Source organism: Neomonachus schauinslandi, chromosome 10 (assembly GCF_002201575.2).
Source record: "Neomonachus schauinslandi chromosome 10, ASM220157v2, whole genome shotgun sequence".
Taxonomy (NCBI): Eukaryota; Metazoa; Chordata; class Mammalia; order Carnivora; family Phocidae; genus Neomonachus; species Neomonachus schauinslandi.
Window position 1 is genome coordinate 19000916 of NC_058412.1, and position 19521 is coordinate 19020436.

The 19521-nt window shown below is 38.8% G+C and overlaps 1 protein-coding gene across 2 annotated transcripts in view; it reads right to left on the minus strand.

The window, feature by feature from the left end:
- The window catches only part of ITSN2 (intersectin 2), a 140238-nt gene that overhangs the window by 33891 nt on the left and 86826 nt on the right, over nt 1–19521 (minus strand). For both annotated transcript variants that reach the window (XM_021697570.1, XM_044918835.1), the window contains 6 exons: nt 18916–18980; nt 16738–16904; nt 14122–14167; nt 13918–14039; nt 12100–12196; nt 11446–11637 (listed from right to left, as the gene is read on the minus strand). In XM_021697570.1, the coding sequence (XP_021553245.1) occupies nt 11446–11637; nt 12100–12196; nt 13918–14039; nt 14122–14167; nt 16738–16904; nt 18916–18980 (689 nt within the window). The remainder of the gene's footprint in view (nt 1–11445; nt 11638–12099; nt 12197–13917; nt 14040–14121; nt 14168–16737; nt 16905–18915; nt 18981–19521) is intronic.

A 19521-nucleotide genomic window follows, 5' to 3' on the forward strand; every position in this document is an offset into this window, starting at 1 on the left:
TGTCTTCAGAATATACCCATAGTCTCACCACTTCTATGTCCACTCGGATCATACTGATCGGGCCACTACCACTGTTCACCTGGATTACTGAACTAGCCTCTTAATGTGCTTGCTTCTGAGCCCTGTTTGCTTCTGAGCCCTTCCCTGTCCTAACCCTGCTTTCATCTAGCAAGCCAGAGCTATCCTGTTAAAGCATATCAGATCATATCCTTCCTTTGATTAAAACCCTTTGATGGGTTCTTGTCACTCCCAGCAAAAGCTAAGGTTCTTACAAACAGCTTCCAAGAACTTAAACAGTCTCCCCCATTTCCCCAGTTAATGCTCTGTCCTCACTTCTTCCTCTTGCTTCTCCCTCTGTTCCAGCCACACTGGCCTCCATACTGTTCCTTAAGCATTACAGTCATGCTCCTGATTGAGGCCCTGGCATGTGCTCTTCCCTCTGCCCAGAATGATCTTCCAGATATTTACATGGCTCCCTCCAGATATCCCTCCTGTCCTTTAAGTCTTTGTTCACATGGCACCACTTTAGAGAGGCTTTATCTGAGAAGCCAGTTTAAAACTGAAATCCGTCTGGATCCACACTCCCCCACCAACCTATCCCTCCCTTTCCCTAACCTGCTTTAATTTTCTAAGACACGACATATTTATTCATTTTGTTTGTTTTCTGTCTTGCCCTACTTAACTGTCAGCTCCAAGAGGGGAGGATTTTTTTTTTTGTCTATGTTATAATCTGCTATATCCCCAGTGTCTGACACATAGTAGGTCTTCAACAAGTATTTGTAGACTGTGATATGAAGATAAGCTCTGAACTGCAGGAGATGGTACATCGATATTAACTGCAGGTGGACAGAGAATGAGGAAAACTTCCTGGTAAGTTCTTTCTGGCAGACAGGAAGGGTGGGAAAGCAAGAAAAAGAGATCATGGCGACCATCAGGTCAAAGTCCTCAGGGCCACAAGAACCACCCCCCCCCCAACTTGCGTGAGGACACAGAGACTGACAGCCGAGTTATGCACAACGAATGACAGCTCTGTAAACTGTGTCTCACAGAGTCAGTAGCAGCTGCAGAATAAACGCATGTGAGAGCAAGAAGCAAAAGAGAGACGTCTAAGAAAGCAGAGGAGGGAGCTCTGTGAAGACTCCAAAAGGTGAAGGACAAAAGACGGTTTGTGATGACTGACACAAAGAGAGCTTGTTCGGATTATGTCATAAAGTCCCAGAAAAGTCCTTGCCCATTGTGAGAAGAGCAATGCCACTGAACAACGCTATTCTCTGTGCCCAAACAAGCAGCCAGAGTATCACATAATGGTTTTCAGTCTGTGTAGAAGCTCAGTGAAAAGACAATTTTTAACAGTAAATCCAGATGACTAAACAGTGTGCATTTTCTGATGGCTGCCTTTTAAAAAAATGATTTTATTTATTTATTTGAGAGAGAGAGAGCATGAGCGGGAGGGGGAGCAGAGGGAGAGGGAGAAGCAGACTCTGGGCAGAGCACGGAGCCCAACATGGGGCTTAATCCCACGACCCTGAGATCATGACCTGAGCCGAAATCAAGAGTCGGGTGCTCAACTGACTAAGCCAGCCAGGCGCCCCTGAAGACTGCCTTTAATACAGAAGTTCTGTCAGGGCACCAGATAATTACTGCAGATCTTGTTTTGTAAAAGAATAGCAGTTTATCCACTTAGCAACTATTACTGAATACAAACTGTGTACCAGGTAGTATGCTCCCATTATGTAGCCACAGATCTTTGTGATTTTGTTTCTGGAAATTTATACAATTGTTGAACAAACTGTTAAACTCTATGTCTTCTTTATGCCTGTCAATTCTTTGTCACCAGGAGTTAGGTTGTTTAAGCACAAAAAGAGGAGTTAATATTGTATTCTAATATTGCAGACCATCAGAAAGCAAAATATTTGGTTATCAGTAAACAGAAGTATTCCGGAACTTCCCAAAGCAAGTCTGCTGATAAATGCAAGTTGACAAAGAAACATTTTATTGGTTTTATTTTTACTTTTGAATCTACAGTGATGAATCTACATAAGCCTAAAAGAAAGCAAAGACCTCCCAATGGTAGACAGAGGTGCCTCTGAGGCTGAGCCTCGGAAGGAGGTTCGTTCAGGCTGACCCTCGTGACACCTTCTAGACTGCTAGAGTTCTCTCATGGACCCAACTGAGGGACGTGACATGCTATGCAGACACAGAACATTATGAAGAGGTGTCATGCAACTCTAGTCTTTGTGTGTTTGCCCAACATATAGCCTTTAATCTGAACATAAGAATAACTGTTACCAACATGCGTATGATGATTTACAACCTCTCATCAACCCTCTGAACAACGGATCCCACTCTGACCCCTGCTGTGTAAATATATGGCAAGTCTGAAGTTTGGTGGCTAAGACAGTGCAGAATTTAGAGCTATGAAATCCCTACATCTAGGCCTGTTGGTTCAAGTCTTACACTTTGAAATGCCAGGCCATTCTAAATGGCGCTTACACAGCCATCTTCCTTGAGGCAAGCCACGCACGACAGTGTGTACAAACGTGACCTGGTCTGATGCTTGCCGGACTGAATTCTAGAGGAAAAAAGGGGCACTTTTCTGGAAATGCCAACAGAGTTCTCACTCATTTAGCTCATTTTTGTGTCTAAGTGACGACTGGTACCTACATGACCTTCTCTGTCACAGATGCAATGAGTAGCTGTGTCTAAAAGCTAATCTCGTACGGACTGTTCCACATATTTCTGACTTGGAGTCAGACTGGGAATCGCGTGACTAACCCAGACATGTACCCGAAGTACTCAGTCCATTGCTTAGAACAAAGCAAACGCTTAGTAAATGTTAGCTATTATTTCTAGTATCTGTGTGTTAGACACTGAAGTCCCATCTGCAGGGTAGGTATTCTCAACCTCACTATACAGGTGCGGCTGTCTCAGGAAGTGAGCGGGGAGAGCCAGGATTCAAAGCAAACCTCCCACTATACTCCCCGCCACATTCGTTCTAGCACTCTCTTTGATTTTATCACTATTTTTTTGATTTATCACTATTTATCACAAAAATACTCCTAAGTATTTTTGCCTTTTGACAACAGCATTAAGACATCTCTCTCATTTCAGAACTTGTTACTGTTTAAAACAAAGTTTAAAACGTGATTATGAAGACAAACTACTCAAACAATAGGCAAAGGATTTAAATACACATCTCTCTAAAGAAGATATGCAAATGGCCAACAAGCACATGAAAAGATGCTCAACATTATTAGTCATCGAGGAGATGTAGATCAAAACCACAATGAGATGTCTCTTCACACCCAGAGGGATGGCTACAATAAGAAGTCAGATAATAACAAGTGTTGGTGAGGATATGAAGAAAGAGAAATTTTGTGCCCTGCTGGTGGGAATATAAAATGGTGTAGCTACTTTGGAAAACAGTCTGGCAGTTCCTCAAAAAGTTAAACACAGAGGTGTGCCGGGGTGGCTCAGTTGGTTAAGTGTCTGCCTTTGGCTCAGGTCATAATCTCGGGGTCCTGGGCTCAAGCCCCGCATCGGGCTCCCCACTTAGCAGGGAGCCTACTTCTCCCTCTCCCTCTGCTCCTCCCCACCATTCATGCTCTTTCTTGGTCTCTCTCAAATAAATAAAATTGTAAAAAAAAAAAAAAAAAAGTTAAACATAGAATTGCCATTTGATGTAGTAATTCCATTCCTACTTAGGTGTATATTCAAGAGAAATGAAGATGTATGTCCACACAAAAACTTGTACATAAATATTCGTAGCAGCATTGTTCATAATAGCCAAAAGGCAGAAACAACCCAAATGTCCATCAACTAAAGAATGGATAAGCAAAATGTGGTGTACCCATACAGTGGACTACGACTTAGTCATAAAAAGGAACGAAGTACAGAGGCATACTACAGTGTGGATGTACCTTGAAGATATTATGCTGAGTAAAATAAGCCAATCACAAAACTCACACATTTTATGACTCCATGTATATAATATGTCCAGAATAGGCAAACATATGGAGACAGAAAGTAGCTAAATAGTGGCTGCCTACGGCTGGAGGTGGGGGTTGTACAGGAAGGTAGGAAGGTAACAGTTGAAGGATACAGGGCTTCTTTTGGGGGTGATGAAAATGTTCTGGAATTAGCCATCTGTGGTGACAGTCACCCAACACTGGATATACTAAAAACCATTCAATTGTACACTTTAACTAGGTAAACTGTATGGTGTATGATTTATATCTCAATAAAGCTGTTACCAAAAGAAGTGATTATGTTCAACTTTATCCTTCCAGACACTATTCTTAAAGATCCCTGTCCTTGTTTGTCATATCCAGTCTTTGTCTCCTGGCTTCTTCTCTGTTGTGTACTTTCTACAAAGAGCAAACACTGTGCCGCCTCTGATTTCTCCTCTTTCCTTCCCGTGGTTCCAGGGAAGGCTGTACTGCGGAAGTCTCACTGCTCTAGAAGGGGTGGCGCTGTCCGCACGCCGGCGTGGACGGTCAGAGCGTGGCTCTGGAGCCAAGCCATGTGGCTTTGAGCTCAGCTCTACCGCTTACTGGCTGTGTAACCTTGGACAAGTTATTTAGCTTTTGCTTTAACTTCCGTATCTGTAAAAAGAAAATTATAATGAGGTTTTAAAAGCACTTGGGACTTCAGAAAAGTACCTAGATTAATAAGTGCTCAATGAAGGGCACTTTCCTTCTTTTCCTTTTACTGGTATGAGCAATGAACCAGCGCTTCCTTATTCTGCTAGAACCTGTTTCCTGCCTCCGCGGGTGCCCTTCGAGGTCTCACCCGTAACTGCTGACACCCTCAGGTGATCAGCTCATCTACTTTCATGGGCTCAACGCCATCAACCTGCATTCATCCCACCGGCCGATGTCCTGCTGCCGTGCGGCTCAGTCCTCTGACCACCTGCTGGACCGGCCTACCCGGGTGTCCCACTGGTGCTTTGTAGTCAAAACCAAACTCTTCTTCCCCTAACTCTGATTCCTTACTGTCGCTGGTGGCACCACTATTCTATCTGTCACCGGGATACAAACCTGCCCACACATCCCATCCATTCCCAACTCCTGCCGATGTTCCTTCAGAAACAGTTCTTAGCTCTGTTTCATCACTTTCCCCCCACCTTGGCTTCATAGCAGAATCATCTGAGGAGCTCTGAAAAATCCCCACATGCAGACCTTGCTTTAGACCATTTAAATGAGGACCCAGGCATCCCAGGTGATCCTAAGGCATCTCATTCAAGCTAGAGAATCTCTGATTCAGCCTTTGGTCTGCCTCTCAAGCCCCAACTTTCACTGTTTTTGGCTTTGCACTTCCACTCCAGCCATAATGAACTGCTTATAAAATCACTGCCCCCTCCCACACCTCCACCGTTCTTGTCTTTATCGTACTCTTCACCATCCCACCCCCCCATCTGGCTTACTATTTATCTTATCGATCTCGCAGTTGCCTCCTCCAGGAAGTCTGCTCTAACTCACCAATCTACAGTGAATGAGGTATTCCTCCTCTGTACTTTCTTGGTGCCCAGTGAATGTCTACCACTGTGCTTACTGTTAGCATGCTGTTCTAGGAATTATCTGCCTATGCACCTGACCCCCTCACAGAGCAATGTGCTACCTGAGCCCAGGACTAGCTGACACTCATTTTCACATTCTCAGCAGTTAGTCCCCTGCTTGGCCTTATGCAAATGCTCAATTCCAGAGATGAGGAAAGGTTTTCTGGAAAGAGGTTGTTTATGCCAGACATTCACAGATGGGTTGGAGTTTGATCCATATTTTTTCACTCAAGGTGAAACCACCAACTTGATTACTTAAGTGTAAACCTCTACTTAAGTCCGGTGCCTCCAAGCATTCACTGCAGTTTCTTTTATATAGACTCTTGTTTTGTACTAAGAATGTTTTATCTTGCATTTGCAATGAGTATCAACTTGTAAGTTCCCGCCACTCTTTTTAGAAAAAAGTTGGAGTAAAAACTGTAAATAACATAGTAGTCTATTATCCTAGATTATATTTTCTTTTACTTTCAAATAAAAATTTCTTTTGCTTTCAAAATTTCTTTTGCTTTTGAGATACATATGATTATCTTGGATCCAATTACCTCGATATTGACCTTTTTTTTTTTTTTAAAGATTTTATTTATTTGACAGACACAGTGAGAGAGGAAACACAGCAGGGGCAGTGGGAGAGGGAGAAGCAGGCTTCCCACTGAGCAGGGAGCCCGACGCGGGGCTCGATCCCAGGACCCTGGGATCATGACCTGAGCCGAAGGCAGATGCTTAACGACTGAGCCACCCAGGCGCCCCGATCTTGACCATTTAAAAATTTCTTTTGCCTTTTGTGATATAAAACAATTCACTGGCCTATACCCACAGACTATGTTAAGGAAAAAGAGAAATTCCAAAGAAATTCAATCACGACTACATATAATTAAAAATACATTTCAAAGGGTGCTTCAAAAGAAATACACAATACAAGTAATGTAGTTTGTGTCCTTTTAATAAACACACTTGCATAGTTATATTACAATTTGGTAAAAATAAAAACAGATGACCTCATGCCAAGCGTGCCTAGCATCTGCACAATCTCAATACCTTTAATACTATAGTTGTAAGACACACACAATAAAAATTTAAGGCAAAAACAGCACTTCGCGACAATAACTTATTACAGCAGCATCACAGCAGCATCCAATAATGCCACTTTAGGCAAAGTCTCTCAGTATTTCCATTACAGATTCTATTCACAAGAACTTATAACTTGGTAAAATTTATTATAAGAAAACTTGGCAAATAAAGCTTTGGACTGGAATTGGCATTTCTTTCTCTACTTTTCCTTCCCCCACTTTCAAACTATCAGTATTCATGTTGTATTTTAAAAATAAAATAGCAGTTGCATTTTTTAATAGTGGTATTATTTTTAAATGACTCCTTAAGATAAAGTTTTAGAGGAAACTAACTATATAATGGGTGGGATTGATTTAAATATTCAAATTTGCTAAAAAATCAGCTTTGGTTTTAGAACAGATTTTTTCATCGCTGGAAAACCTATCAGGTTTAATCACATACTTTAAAAATGATTATCACATACTACAATCTTTAAACAGGTTTTTTTGTTTTTTTTTTTTTTTAAAACAAACAGGTATTTGGATTCTTCCTACGGGGTTCAGATTTATTCCCATTTAAAAAAAATTCTGTGTTCCTGATAAACCCTTTCCTTCTAATGTTGCTTTCTAAGCCAACTGAAGGCCGCCTCTCATCCTGAATGAGGAAGAGATCAAACAACATGGCTGAACGGGAGATACTGTGAAGGACTGACTGCATGCACTTCTCAGAAGGATTTAGGTTACTCTTACATGTCATTCAAAGTCCTTTACTTTTAGCTTTCTCTCAAATATATGGCAAAATACCTACACAAAGAGTGGTATTTCAGGAAATACAGTAAACTTATCTTCCAGACCAACATCCAGCTTAAGTATGCCATTATGTGATTTGCTTTTAGTCCATGGGTACCTGATGAATGTATTATTTTTCATATTGGTTACAGATGCTAAGCTCTACCTGAATGTCATTCTTGATAACTTTTATTTATCAGGGTTACAATGAAGCAATTTGAACTATAAAAATGCCCTTGAAATAATTTATCAGTGTATTAGATAAGCCCCAATTCAAAATTATAGAGAAAATGTTATATCAAATTGTGTGGTTAATTAACAGTGGTCTGATTTCTACTCTCAGGGTTTAAAATGGATTTAAAGTAACTGTCCTTAATCTGAACCCAAAGAGTGCAAAAGCCGAAAGTTCAGAAAATAAAAGGCAAGACCAAGTAATCCGTACAATTTGGAAGATCAGTTGAATCCACAAGGACTCAGTCTTTGCACTGTCTCCTTTAGTGACTGCAGGCAAATCTGTTACCCCATATGTAAAGTGTTATTATTGCTTTCCTATTAATGTCGTATTTTATAAAAGTACCATGATGATGCCAAATGCTAAAAATTGAGGTGGTCTAATAACTAGAAACCCCTGCCCCAAGGAGCACACATATACATCATCATACATCCCAATAATGTTAAGCGTTTTGAAACACAGACATCTGAACTTTATGTAAAGTTCTACCTAAACTGTTGATTCTTTCTCAAGAAAAGTTATGATTTAGGCAATGACTGAAATTATTCATTCACAATGTATAGGCACATTAACATAAATATTGCACAAAATATGCCTCTAACTGAAACTCAGAGATATAAAAACATATTTCACTCTTCTTAAAGAACTCTGTGAGGAAATAAGACTCTGTGATTGTATACTTTTCCTGATAATACTCTGACATTCATAAACAGTAGATTGCACTGCAGTTTGTAAACATTTTAAATTGCATAAACTTGTCATTGATTTTCAAATATAGTTTAATACTGCCTACTAAAACTCCTTTTTGTTTCAGCTAGGTACTCTCACATCATTTACTTATTATAATAATGTTTATTATCTTTAAAGTGTTTTCCATTCAAAGAAAAGGAGTAAAATCCTATGCCAAAGTAGGCAATGCGTCTGAAGACAAGATATTAGCCAGAGAATTCTGGATGGTAAAATCAGTCTTCTAGCCTCAGAGCAGCTTCATGGACATAGAAGAATGCCCGCTCTCACACATCTTTCCTCCACTCGAATTCATTCCTGACTGAGCAGAGTCTGTATGCCTGCTTCAGGGGCTTTTAAACTCTTCAAGGATTCCTTATGATTTTTACTCAATACATTAAGAAGAACATCAACGTGTGTTATTTTATGACCTGGGACAGGTAGTCACCTAATTAAAATAGGTATCATGAATTTTGACTTTAGAATGTATTCTAGATCTAAACGCTAAGCTAGGGAAGGTTTCCTATCTCACCACCAATGATGGGAGCCTTTCATTCCTCAAAAAGAATCCATTTTTAGGTCACCAGTAAAGAAGTAACAACTAACCGCTATAGCATATGGTGCAGGATCTTCATTAGCCCAGAGCTCATGGACCCTACGGGAACCCCCACAGTACAGTGCCCGTTCGTGGGCGGCTGAGAGAGAGGAGACATAGCCCGCTCTGCACATCCTGCTGGGGGGGGGCTGCTTTCCTCTTTTCTGAGAAAAGCTTCCCAGAAGTGTTATTGCTCCCACCCGGAAATACACAGAAAATAGAGAAAAGGTTATTTCCAGTTCTTGGCCTTTAAACGAATTTAAATATTGGTACTCATGGTGGCATATTAGAAAGTAACAGAGTAAACAGTGCATATTTGGGAGCAAATCACATACTGAACCAGTTAAGAGCTCACTGTGATTAGGATTAGATCAAACGTAAGAGCAAAACATAAGCAAGTTTTATCTGAATTGTAATGAATATACATGTTGCAGTAACATTAGAAAAGCATGGCAGCCCATTCCAAACCAGTGAGAATAGTTTGTGCAAATAGTGGGTCTTTGTGTGTTTGAACTCCCACCATGTAAGGGCAAACTCAATATGCATGCTAATGACCCACAATTACCAAATTAAAAAAGAAGAAAAATGCTAAAGGATGCCAGAGTGAACAGCAGGGAAAGCCACACAAAGACCCACTATCCTTTAACTTGTTACAAATAAATTTTAACTGTAAATTAGAAACACAAAGAAATAATCACAAGTGGCTCTAACATTCAAACGAAGTTAATGAATTGTGTAGGAGATATTTGATCAGGGCTGCCTGCCCTGCCTCCACGCTAGAGTCAAACTTGGATAGTGGGTCTCTGGGGTGCTTTCACACTGGAAGACAACATTGGGTCCTATAAAAAGAAAAATGAGGAATAAAATGAACATAAAGCAAATTAAGTGGGTGAGAAAAAATTTGACTAATAACATGCAACATCAACTAATCTGAATTATTAAAATTCTCAAAACATCCTAATTACATAATAAAATGAAAATAATAACTGTAAGGGCCCAAGAAACACCAATGGTAATCTAAAATTTAACTAGTTTTCACAGATGCATATATTCCCGGCTGTTCTTCCTTTAGAACAGCTTTTATCTGTTCTTTATATTCCTTATTATATAAGACTTAATTGGAAAAAAGTATTCCTCCACTGGAAAACAAGATAAATAACAACAACAACAATGCACTTGGAAACCCGTTCCCTCACATCCTGGGCACTAGAAAAGCCAAATGTACTCCTGTACTGGGTGCCTCCAAGGTTCACTAGCCAAAGAGCTTCCAGACCCCAGAGGTCTGAGAAGTATCTTCCCCTCTCAGGGCCAGGGAAGGTCCCCTGGGTATGTCTAATTAATTAGATAAACGGGCAAGCTCTGGAAGCTGCCAACCATTAGCGGAGCTTCAAAACGGTCATCTAGGTAGCCCACATTTTTAGGGAATGTTCAAACCATAAAAAACTCAACTCCTCCCACATCCAAATTGGGACATTTAGTTGCTTTATCTAAAGGAAAGCCTTCTCCCAGGATCAGAACTATCTTTAGAGCTACAAGCTCTACAGTGAAAATAATGCACTAATACTTCAAAATGACAGATCTAGTATAAATTCATAATACTTGCACTGAATCATAAGCATATCTCAGCTTGACTGGGTTACATTTATATGTTCTCAGAAACTAAACTAAAATGAAAGGCTAAATATTTTAGATAATTTCACAATGATAAAAATATAAATCATGATGAATCATGATGTATTTTGTATAAAAGAAAACAAAAACAAAAGCAAATGGGTGGGGAAAAGTGACATTTTATAAAAGTAAAAAGTATTTCCAAGTACTGTTTGTTCTCTAACTATTGTAAATGCATGTTTATTGTCAAATATAAGAAAGGCTAGGTAACTACTAAGAGATAACTTTATATAATACCATATGTCACACTGAGATCTGGATCCTTGTTCTAAAAATAGTGAAATAGATCTTGATTCACGTATCTCTTATGGCATTAGGTATCTTAAAAAAATCACCTAATAGAGTTTTGCAAACAGTTTAAACGGGTTTTTAATTTTCTGCTAACCTGGATGATGTGTAAATATGTGGATATTAAATGAGAAGGTTGCAAAATTAATAGCACCTGTACTCTCAAAGGGTAATTTGAGTAGGTGAATATGGTAATTACTGGCTGCTCTTTATTAAGCAGAAAAAGATCATTAGAGGTCAAAAAGGATGGCGGTAAAGGGAAGTTGAAGTATAGACTGCTCTTATACCCAAGAACCTGTAAAAGAGTTACACATTTTTTCAGATAAAGTCTAATAGTAAGGTCTAAAGCTAAGAAAAAAAGTATTTAAAGCAGTATAACTTTTGATTTTGTGAAAAATTTCCTTTTGCAATTTATTGCTTTCATCACTAATATATACTTGCTAAGAGTGCTGAGTTTAAGATAATGCTCTGGGACAGAATGAGTGCAGTGCTGCATATGAAAGCTTTGGCACTAGCTGAGAGGCAGTTTGATATTACTCACACTGTTGACTTGGATCGGAGTCTGTTGTCATCTTAACATAGTTTGAAGGAAAGAGACCAGTCACCCCGTTGATTTCTCCTTGCCACCAGTCAGGATCATCTTTGTTCAAAACATTGATAAGCTGTCCCTTGGAGAAATTCAGCTCATCCTCGTTATTTGCCCCATAGTCATACATGGCAATCACCTGACACACTACCAGAAAAAGAACAAAATAATTAATTATTCCTACAAAGGTCCCATGTTAAAACTGCCCTCAGATTTAAATTACTCTAACATTAAGTGTTAACATTAGGTTAAAATTTCCCTTGAGCTGTTCTCTCTCACCCTCCCTCCTGCATTCCTTACTTTACAAAACAAGAATCTCCCAGCTACAGTTAATCCACATGAACTATTGCATTTTTAAGTATGAGAGCAGAGCAATTCTGCTTTGAAAAGTTTGAAGCAATGAAGTGGTTCAAACTTGTATCACTGAACAGTTGGCTGTTTCTACACAAAACTTTTTAGAAAGGAAGTTCTCATTGTAAAATTGCTTTTAGGCAGAGTTATAAAAAGAAACAATTTTTAATATTTTTCAAAGCGTATGCTAATCTAAGAAGTTGCTGAGTTTCAACAAAACTTCTGGAAGCTGCAATGCAAGCTAACCCACAGCCTTACCAGGATGAAAGGCAGGTGTAGTTCTTTCACTGCTTGGACCCAAAAGTTTAACGTGGCTGGCAGGAAACCATCCTTTCTGCCGCTTTTTTCCTCTGGCCTGTAAAATCAGCAAAAAGGATATGGAAGATGAGACTAAAAACAATTATTGACACATAAGTTTTTTTTAAAAAGTTGTGTAGTAAAGAATTTAGCCCTGTCCCCAAAGAGGTCTGGACTCTACCTTTGGCTCCTGGGAGGTAATCTCTAAACCTGTGTATGTCCTGACTGCTCAGTGTCTTATTTTCTCTGGGGACCTTGACCATGCCAGACAGTCTAACAATGTGACTTACAGTGGATGCTCTGGGTCACATATATGAACTCAACCTCCAGAGGGACTGGAGACTGAGTTTAGCCATATGGGCAGAACCATGTCTGTGTGATGGGAGCCCCAGTAAAAACTCTGGACACCAAGGCTCGAATGAGCTTCTTTGCTTGGCAATACTTGGTATGTGTTGTTGCCAGGAGTTAGTGCTATCCATGACTCCACTGTAAGAGGACAACGAAAGCTCTGTTTTTGGAACTGTCTTGACATCAGCCCCATACATCTCTTCTCTTGGCTAATTTTAATCTAAATTATTTTGCTGTAATAAACTGTAACTATGAGAAGAACAGTTTCAGTGTCTTGTGAGTCTTTCTAGTTAATTACTGAACTTGAGGGTGGTCTTGGGGACCTCCAAACCTACAACTGGTGTCAGACGTTAGGGTGGTCTTGGGGACTGCTGAATTCTGCACTGGCCTTCCAGGTCAGTATCAGACAACTGGAAGACTCAATATGCAAATCAAAGTGCTGCTACTGTAGAAGTCTACTAGGAGGCCTTCAGGGTTCAGAGTTCTCTGCATATTTCACACAAATAATATTTATAAACTCAAAAGACTCTTCTAGAATTCTCCTAGTAAGTTCAAGTCAACACTTAAAATGGTACAGTGCACAATGAACATCTCTTGGGGCTTTGTGAATATTAATACAGAGATCACAAATACAATTTGTGTAGAGCCATGTTTCCCATTTAGTTGGGTCAATCTTCAAAGCAAATCAGGAAGGTGGGATTTCAGGGGGTTATTCAAGATACTTTATTTTGAACCTCCACTGCTCTTTAGGAATTGTAGAAGGCTGATTTGCAAGAATGAAGCTGTGTTTATCCTCCATATTATAATCATATATCAATCGTACATAAAAATGTAGCTATTATACCTCTCATCATCTTTTAATCTTAAAATGCTTTTTAGTTTTTCTAGTAAGGAACTTTTAGGAGAAAAGAACTCTTTTTCTGTATCAAAACATAAGCAATAACTGTCTCTGTTGACATTTTAGGAAAAAACTAGGTTCATTTATGCCTTCATTTCCTTTCCTTGCACTGCTGTTTCAAAAACGTAAAACTATGGTGGGGAAAGTCCAACAAGTAGCATTTTCTCAGTACACAGTCTGGATCATGTTTCTTTTCCTGGATAGAGGCTATACTGCAAGCCTGGGGTTATCCCAGGCAAAGGTGATGCTATGCTTTCCTTTAAGAAGGTGACCTGTGGTTTATTAAAGCAGGTATTACTGGAATACAATTACGTCTGTAGAGAAAATTATTCTTCATATTGTTACTTATAATATCAGTTCAACTGTCCTAAAAACAAACAGGGAAAAGACTAGAGGGAAACATAATACATTAAAATGTTAATATTGATTACCTCTAAGTGGTATTAGGTGATCTAAAATTTTTGTTAATTTTATTTAATGAGCATGCATTACTTTTATGATGAAAACGATAATTGTTATTTCAAAGTTATTACCTGTAATTCCCCTTGCCACCACCCGCTTGAATTCTTCTTTAGGATTAATATTAACTGTCCTGGTGCAAGACTTAGTTGTTCAGAACCAGAAGCCACATATGCTGAAGTTACTTGAGCAATCTCTGAAAAGCAGACAGACAAGAAACTATGAATTCAAGACTATTAAACACTGTAGTAATTTTTCAACTTCATTATTATACATACCAGGTTTCTTGTTTGATGTTCCAGATTTGCTAGCACTCCCAAAACTCTGCAAGGAAAAGACATGCTGTTTTATTATTTTCTAATAATCCAGATGTAAGAGTACAAAGGTTATTAGGAATTAGAGATTTCTAATTCCCAGGATTGTTTCTTTGAATGAAGATCAAAATAACAATTAGCCTTATATTGACCAAGTACGTGAAGAATCCAACACCTAATTATGGGGAGATCTGGTCTACTAACAGACATTATATACAAGTGGTTGATGTTGGCATCCATTGATTCAACAAGAAAAGCTTATTTAATGCATCTTTCCTGACTATCAAACGTGACCAGATACCTCTCATTTATCAGGTTAGCATCAATGCCCACCACATACAACATATCTTAAGGCATATGTGAGTTTTACTCCTGTTGCCTAGGAGACAATGTTTTTAATTTTTTTGCATATTCCCCCTGAACCTAAGAACAAAAAAATCCATGCCCTGGGTAGCAACTATAACCTCAGTCTGACTTTACAGGATAGTTGGGCCAACCACCTTTCTTCATTTCAGGAATTTGAACAAGTAAAGGGAAGGAACAGAACATTATTTTCTGTGAGTGAACACAGCTCTAATGAAGCTGAACTGATGCTAGTCAAGGGCTAACGTTTTTTGAGTACTTACACAAGCAGTATTTAGTAACTACTATTTGTGTAACAGATGTGTGTTACAGCGTATGAATTTTACATATAGTCACTTAATTCTCACAGTAACACTATTAAGTATTATGATTATCTCCATGTTACAGAGAAGGAAACTGAGGTACAGAAAGGTGAAATAACTTGTCCAAGGCCTCTAAGTGTTGGAGCCAGAAGTCAACCTAGATGGTTCTTACCATGTGGTTTGTGGATCCCTGGAGACAACCCTTGAGCCCCTTTTAGGGGTCCAGAAGATAAAGACCCTTTTCATTAACAGTATTAAGACATTATTTGCCTCTTTCACTGTGTTGACATTTACACTGATGGGTAAAATTGCTGATGCCTTAGCATGAATCATGACAGTGGTGCCAAATTATACTAGCGGTCACAGTATTCTCCACAACCACATACTCACAGAACAAACAGAACCAGTTTCACTTAAGAATGTCCTTGATCAAGCAGTAAAAATGTTATGAAATCTTAATGAAATATGATCTTTTAAAAAGTTCTGTGTGATTAAATGGAAGCAAGCCTACAGCGTTTCTGCTGCATACCGAAATAGCAAGATGGCTATCTCAAAGAGAAGCACTTGTGTGATTAAACTGTGAGCTAAACTGGGTTCTTCAGGGAACATTTTTACTTGAAAGAACAACTGAAAGACAAACTCTTCAGACTCGGGATTTGGCAGACATTTTCTCAAAGATAAAGTATGCCTGTCACATCAAGGAATACAGCTGACAGGACTTGTTGCCAATGATCAAATTCAAGATTTCAAGAGAAAATTGAAATTTTGGAAAACTTGTATCTACCACCATAAACTCGACAGTTTCAAAGTATTTGAAGATTTTCCTATGAGATCTGTGGTGATATTAATAAAACTTTTTTTTTAAAAAGATTATTTATTTATTTATTTGACAGAGAGAGCGAGAGAGCACAAGCAGGGGGAACAGTAGAGAGAGAAGCAGGCTCTCCGCTGAGCAGGAAGCCCAACACTGGCTCGATCCCGGGACCCTGGGATCATGACCTCAGCTGAAGGCAGACGCTTAACCAACTGAGCCACCCAGGCATCCCCAATCCATATATTTTAAAAAACTCTTTAGAGTTCCCAATAATTTTTTAAAAAGAATTATTTATTTATTTTAGAGAGAGAGAGAGAGTGTGAGTGGCAGGGGAGGAGAGGGGAAAGAATCTCAAGCAGACTCCCCGCTGAGCTCAGAGCCCGATGATGCAGGGCTCGATCTCAAGACCCTGCTGAGATCATAACTTGAGATGAAATCAAGAGCTGGTTGCTCAACTGACTGAGCCACCCAGGTGCCCCTAGAATCCCCAATAATTTTTAAGAATGTAAAAAGTTCCTGAAACCAAAAAGTTTGAGAACCGCTGCACTGTACACTAGTGGTAGGATGAAAAGAAGCAGGAACTCAGAGCGTAGGGTGAGTCACATTAATGTCAAAGCCGTAAAGTTTTATAGACTCCTTCAAGGTGATCCCTTGGATCTGGGACTATTTCCTAGCTTCAGTTACCATGAGGCCCAGACCTACCTATGGCTCCTCGTCTTAGAAATTTCATGAAATCCTGTCCCTCTTATCTAACAGGATCCCTATAATCTCTATTTTATTGGTGCCACCTTCAGTGGTTTCCTTATAACCAAAGCCTGAACAAAACTGTATATACATGAGTCTCTGTTTTAACTATGAATCTTGATGGGGCGCCTGGGTGGCTCAGTCCGTTGAGCGTCTGCCTTCTGCTCAGATCCTGGGATCGAGCCCTGCGTTGGGCTTCCTGCTCAGCGGAGAGCCTGCTTCTCCCTCTCCCTCTGCCTGCTGCTCTGCCTACTTGTGCTCTCTCTCTCTCTGCCAAATAAAGAAAGAAAATCTTTAAGTATGAATCTCGATATGCAAGAATGGAATCATTTTGTTTCTATACCAAAATAACTCTACCTCTTGATCTTTTGCTTTGACATAATTTGATGGAAAAATTCCAGTTCTATCTCCAATGCTTCCTGTCCACCACTCTCCATCTTTCTGGGTCACCAATATTTCTTCACCTTCAGTGAAAGTCAGGTCTCCAGGTTCCACACTTGAATATGAATAAAGTGCAATATACTCTGTAGGAAACAAAGCAAAAAGAAACTAATTTTGGTTGAAAGAAAAAATTATGTTAATCTCCAAACCTTGTGTAAATTAACTGTAAAAGACCTTGTAACTTAAGGAAACCTAATGTAAAAAGATCTTAAAACAGAAAAAAGAATGAGGCAATCATTTAATAATTTCTAGAGAAAGATTACTTAACATAAAGCTTTATCATAGGGTTTCTTCTTTTTCCCACTGTATCATCATCATCACCACCGTCTTATCACAGAGAATCCAAAATCACAAATAGGTATAAGTACCTCTATAGAGTCAAGATCTGAAAACATTTTTTCAACTTCCTTACACAAAATATATTTTAGTATGCTAAGTTCTTTTTTAATTCTTTTATATATATAGTTACGGAAAAGCCCAATATTCAGCTGACATCAGTACCAGTGGCCAAGTTCTACCACAGTGACCCAGCTCCTAGTGCAGTGCTTGGCACAGAGCAGATGCTCAACGCATACTGACTTTTTTTGGAAAATATATTGGCTTTGGTTTCTGTCCCTGTCATTACTGCTACTTAGAAAAAACAGTCAATGACCTGGTTGTAGAAGTCTTTCTTTTCTAGTTATTTTTATTTGTCAACATGGAATTTCATCTGTACATCATAAACTAGAAAAGACTAGGAACACCATCTACAACCTATTTACTGTTCATGTTCCCAGTATTACTCAATTTAGGGTGATTTAACAAAACCAAAAGTGCCTGCAAGGGTTAGGTATGCTGCAATAAGCAAGGTCGTCCCCAAACACTCCTTGCGCCCTTCCCAGACTCACTTCACAGCACTCATTCCACAGTGAACCGACAGTTCCAGCCTTGCTGGTGATCTGAGATCTCTAACCTCTCACAGCCATGCCCTGGCTCTTGACTTTCCCTCTGTCGACAAGAGTTTTCTCTTCCTTTGTCGCTACGCGAAACTCTACTCCCTGCTTAAGACGATTCAACACTGCCATGTCTGTGGATTCATAGGTCCTACTGAAAATTAAGTTCTATGTACTCATTATAGAATTTCTTACAATGGTATGCCTATACTCCCTGGTCTACTGTGAGGACTTGGGAAACTGTGTTTTATTCGTTCTTGTATTTTTCAGGCTTTAGCATAGAGTCTTTAACATAATAGATACTGAATAAATGGTTTACTTTACCATTAAATTGATTTTCTAGAGCAATAATATAAACATAAAATGTACTTCTACTATTCAACTAATTTTACAATGGATGTATACAATTCATTTATAAAGCTATGTAAGTGTTAAATAAAAATGTCTGAAACTTAGGGTAGACAATCTTTCATTTTTTAGTACATTAAAATAAAAAATAAGTTATTAATCAACCCAAAGGGCTATAGAAAAAAATTTCTTTGTAATAATTATGATAAAGTGTACCTTGATTTCAAATCCTACTTAATGATTTGTATGATACACTGTAATTAAAATGCAATTTGTAAATAAATGTACTAAAACTGCCTTACCTCCTAAACCAGGAAAACAAAAACCTTCATGCCTTCTGATTGCAACATTTTTTATTTATGATCTTACTTATTGAGTCTATGATGAATTTTTATAGTACTGCTTTTCTATATATTTTTTTTTTTTAGATTTTATTTATCTGACAGAGAGAGACACAGTGAGAGAGGGAACACAAGCAGGGGGAGTGGGAGAGGGAGAAGCAGGCTTCCCACGGTGCAGGGAGCCCGATGTGGGGCTCGATCCCAGGACCCTGGGACCATGACCTGAGCCAAAGGCAGACGCTTAACGACTGAGCCACCCAGGCGCCCCTATAGTACTGATTTTCTAAAAGTGCCATATATTCTTTTTTTCTATATTCTCAATATTCATATGAAATAGATAAAGGGCAGGTTCTCCTAAACCCACCTTAACACTGAAGACACAGAAACAGGGGAAATAACAACTGTGGGAAGTCAGATAATTAGTCAATAGCTAATCTGACTCCCATTTAATTTACAAATTGTCAAAAACTCACCTTCTCCAACTGTATAGGCTGCAGAGGTAGGTTTCTTGTTTATAGCTGCATACAAAGCTTCTGGTCTACCAAATAAGTACACAAACAGATTAAAAAAAAACAATAATGAAACAAAGACATCAACAAGCAAAAACCAAGAAAGGTGATACAGCAGGTGTTTGCAGTACTTTCTTTAAGGGCTTTCCAAAATTAGTTTAAATATTGTCTCAGTACACAGGCTAGAAAATTCTCATACACAAAATCGTTAGGGGACTAAGAAGGGCCTGGTTACAGACTTCTAAATTTTTTAATAAAGTAATTTCAACATGATTTATAAATAGTTTTTTCAAGTGTGAGATACTTTGCCTTTCTAAAGGAATTTTAAAAAGACACAAGTGCTTTAGTAAATGGACAGTTATTTAGTAAAGTACATAGGGGGCTTGGCTTGGTATAGGGAGAAAAAGGACAACATACCAATATATAAATTTTAATATTTGTTTAGAGCACACTACATTTCAATATATAAAAATAATAGAACTTTATATTTCGGAACCGGTAAAGCTTTGATTTCCAATTTAACCCAGGAAACTGTCTTAAAAAATCTGGAAGACTGTCATATTTAAGAAC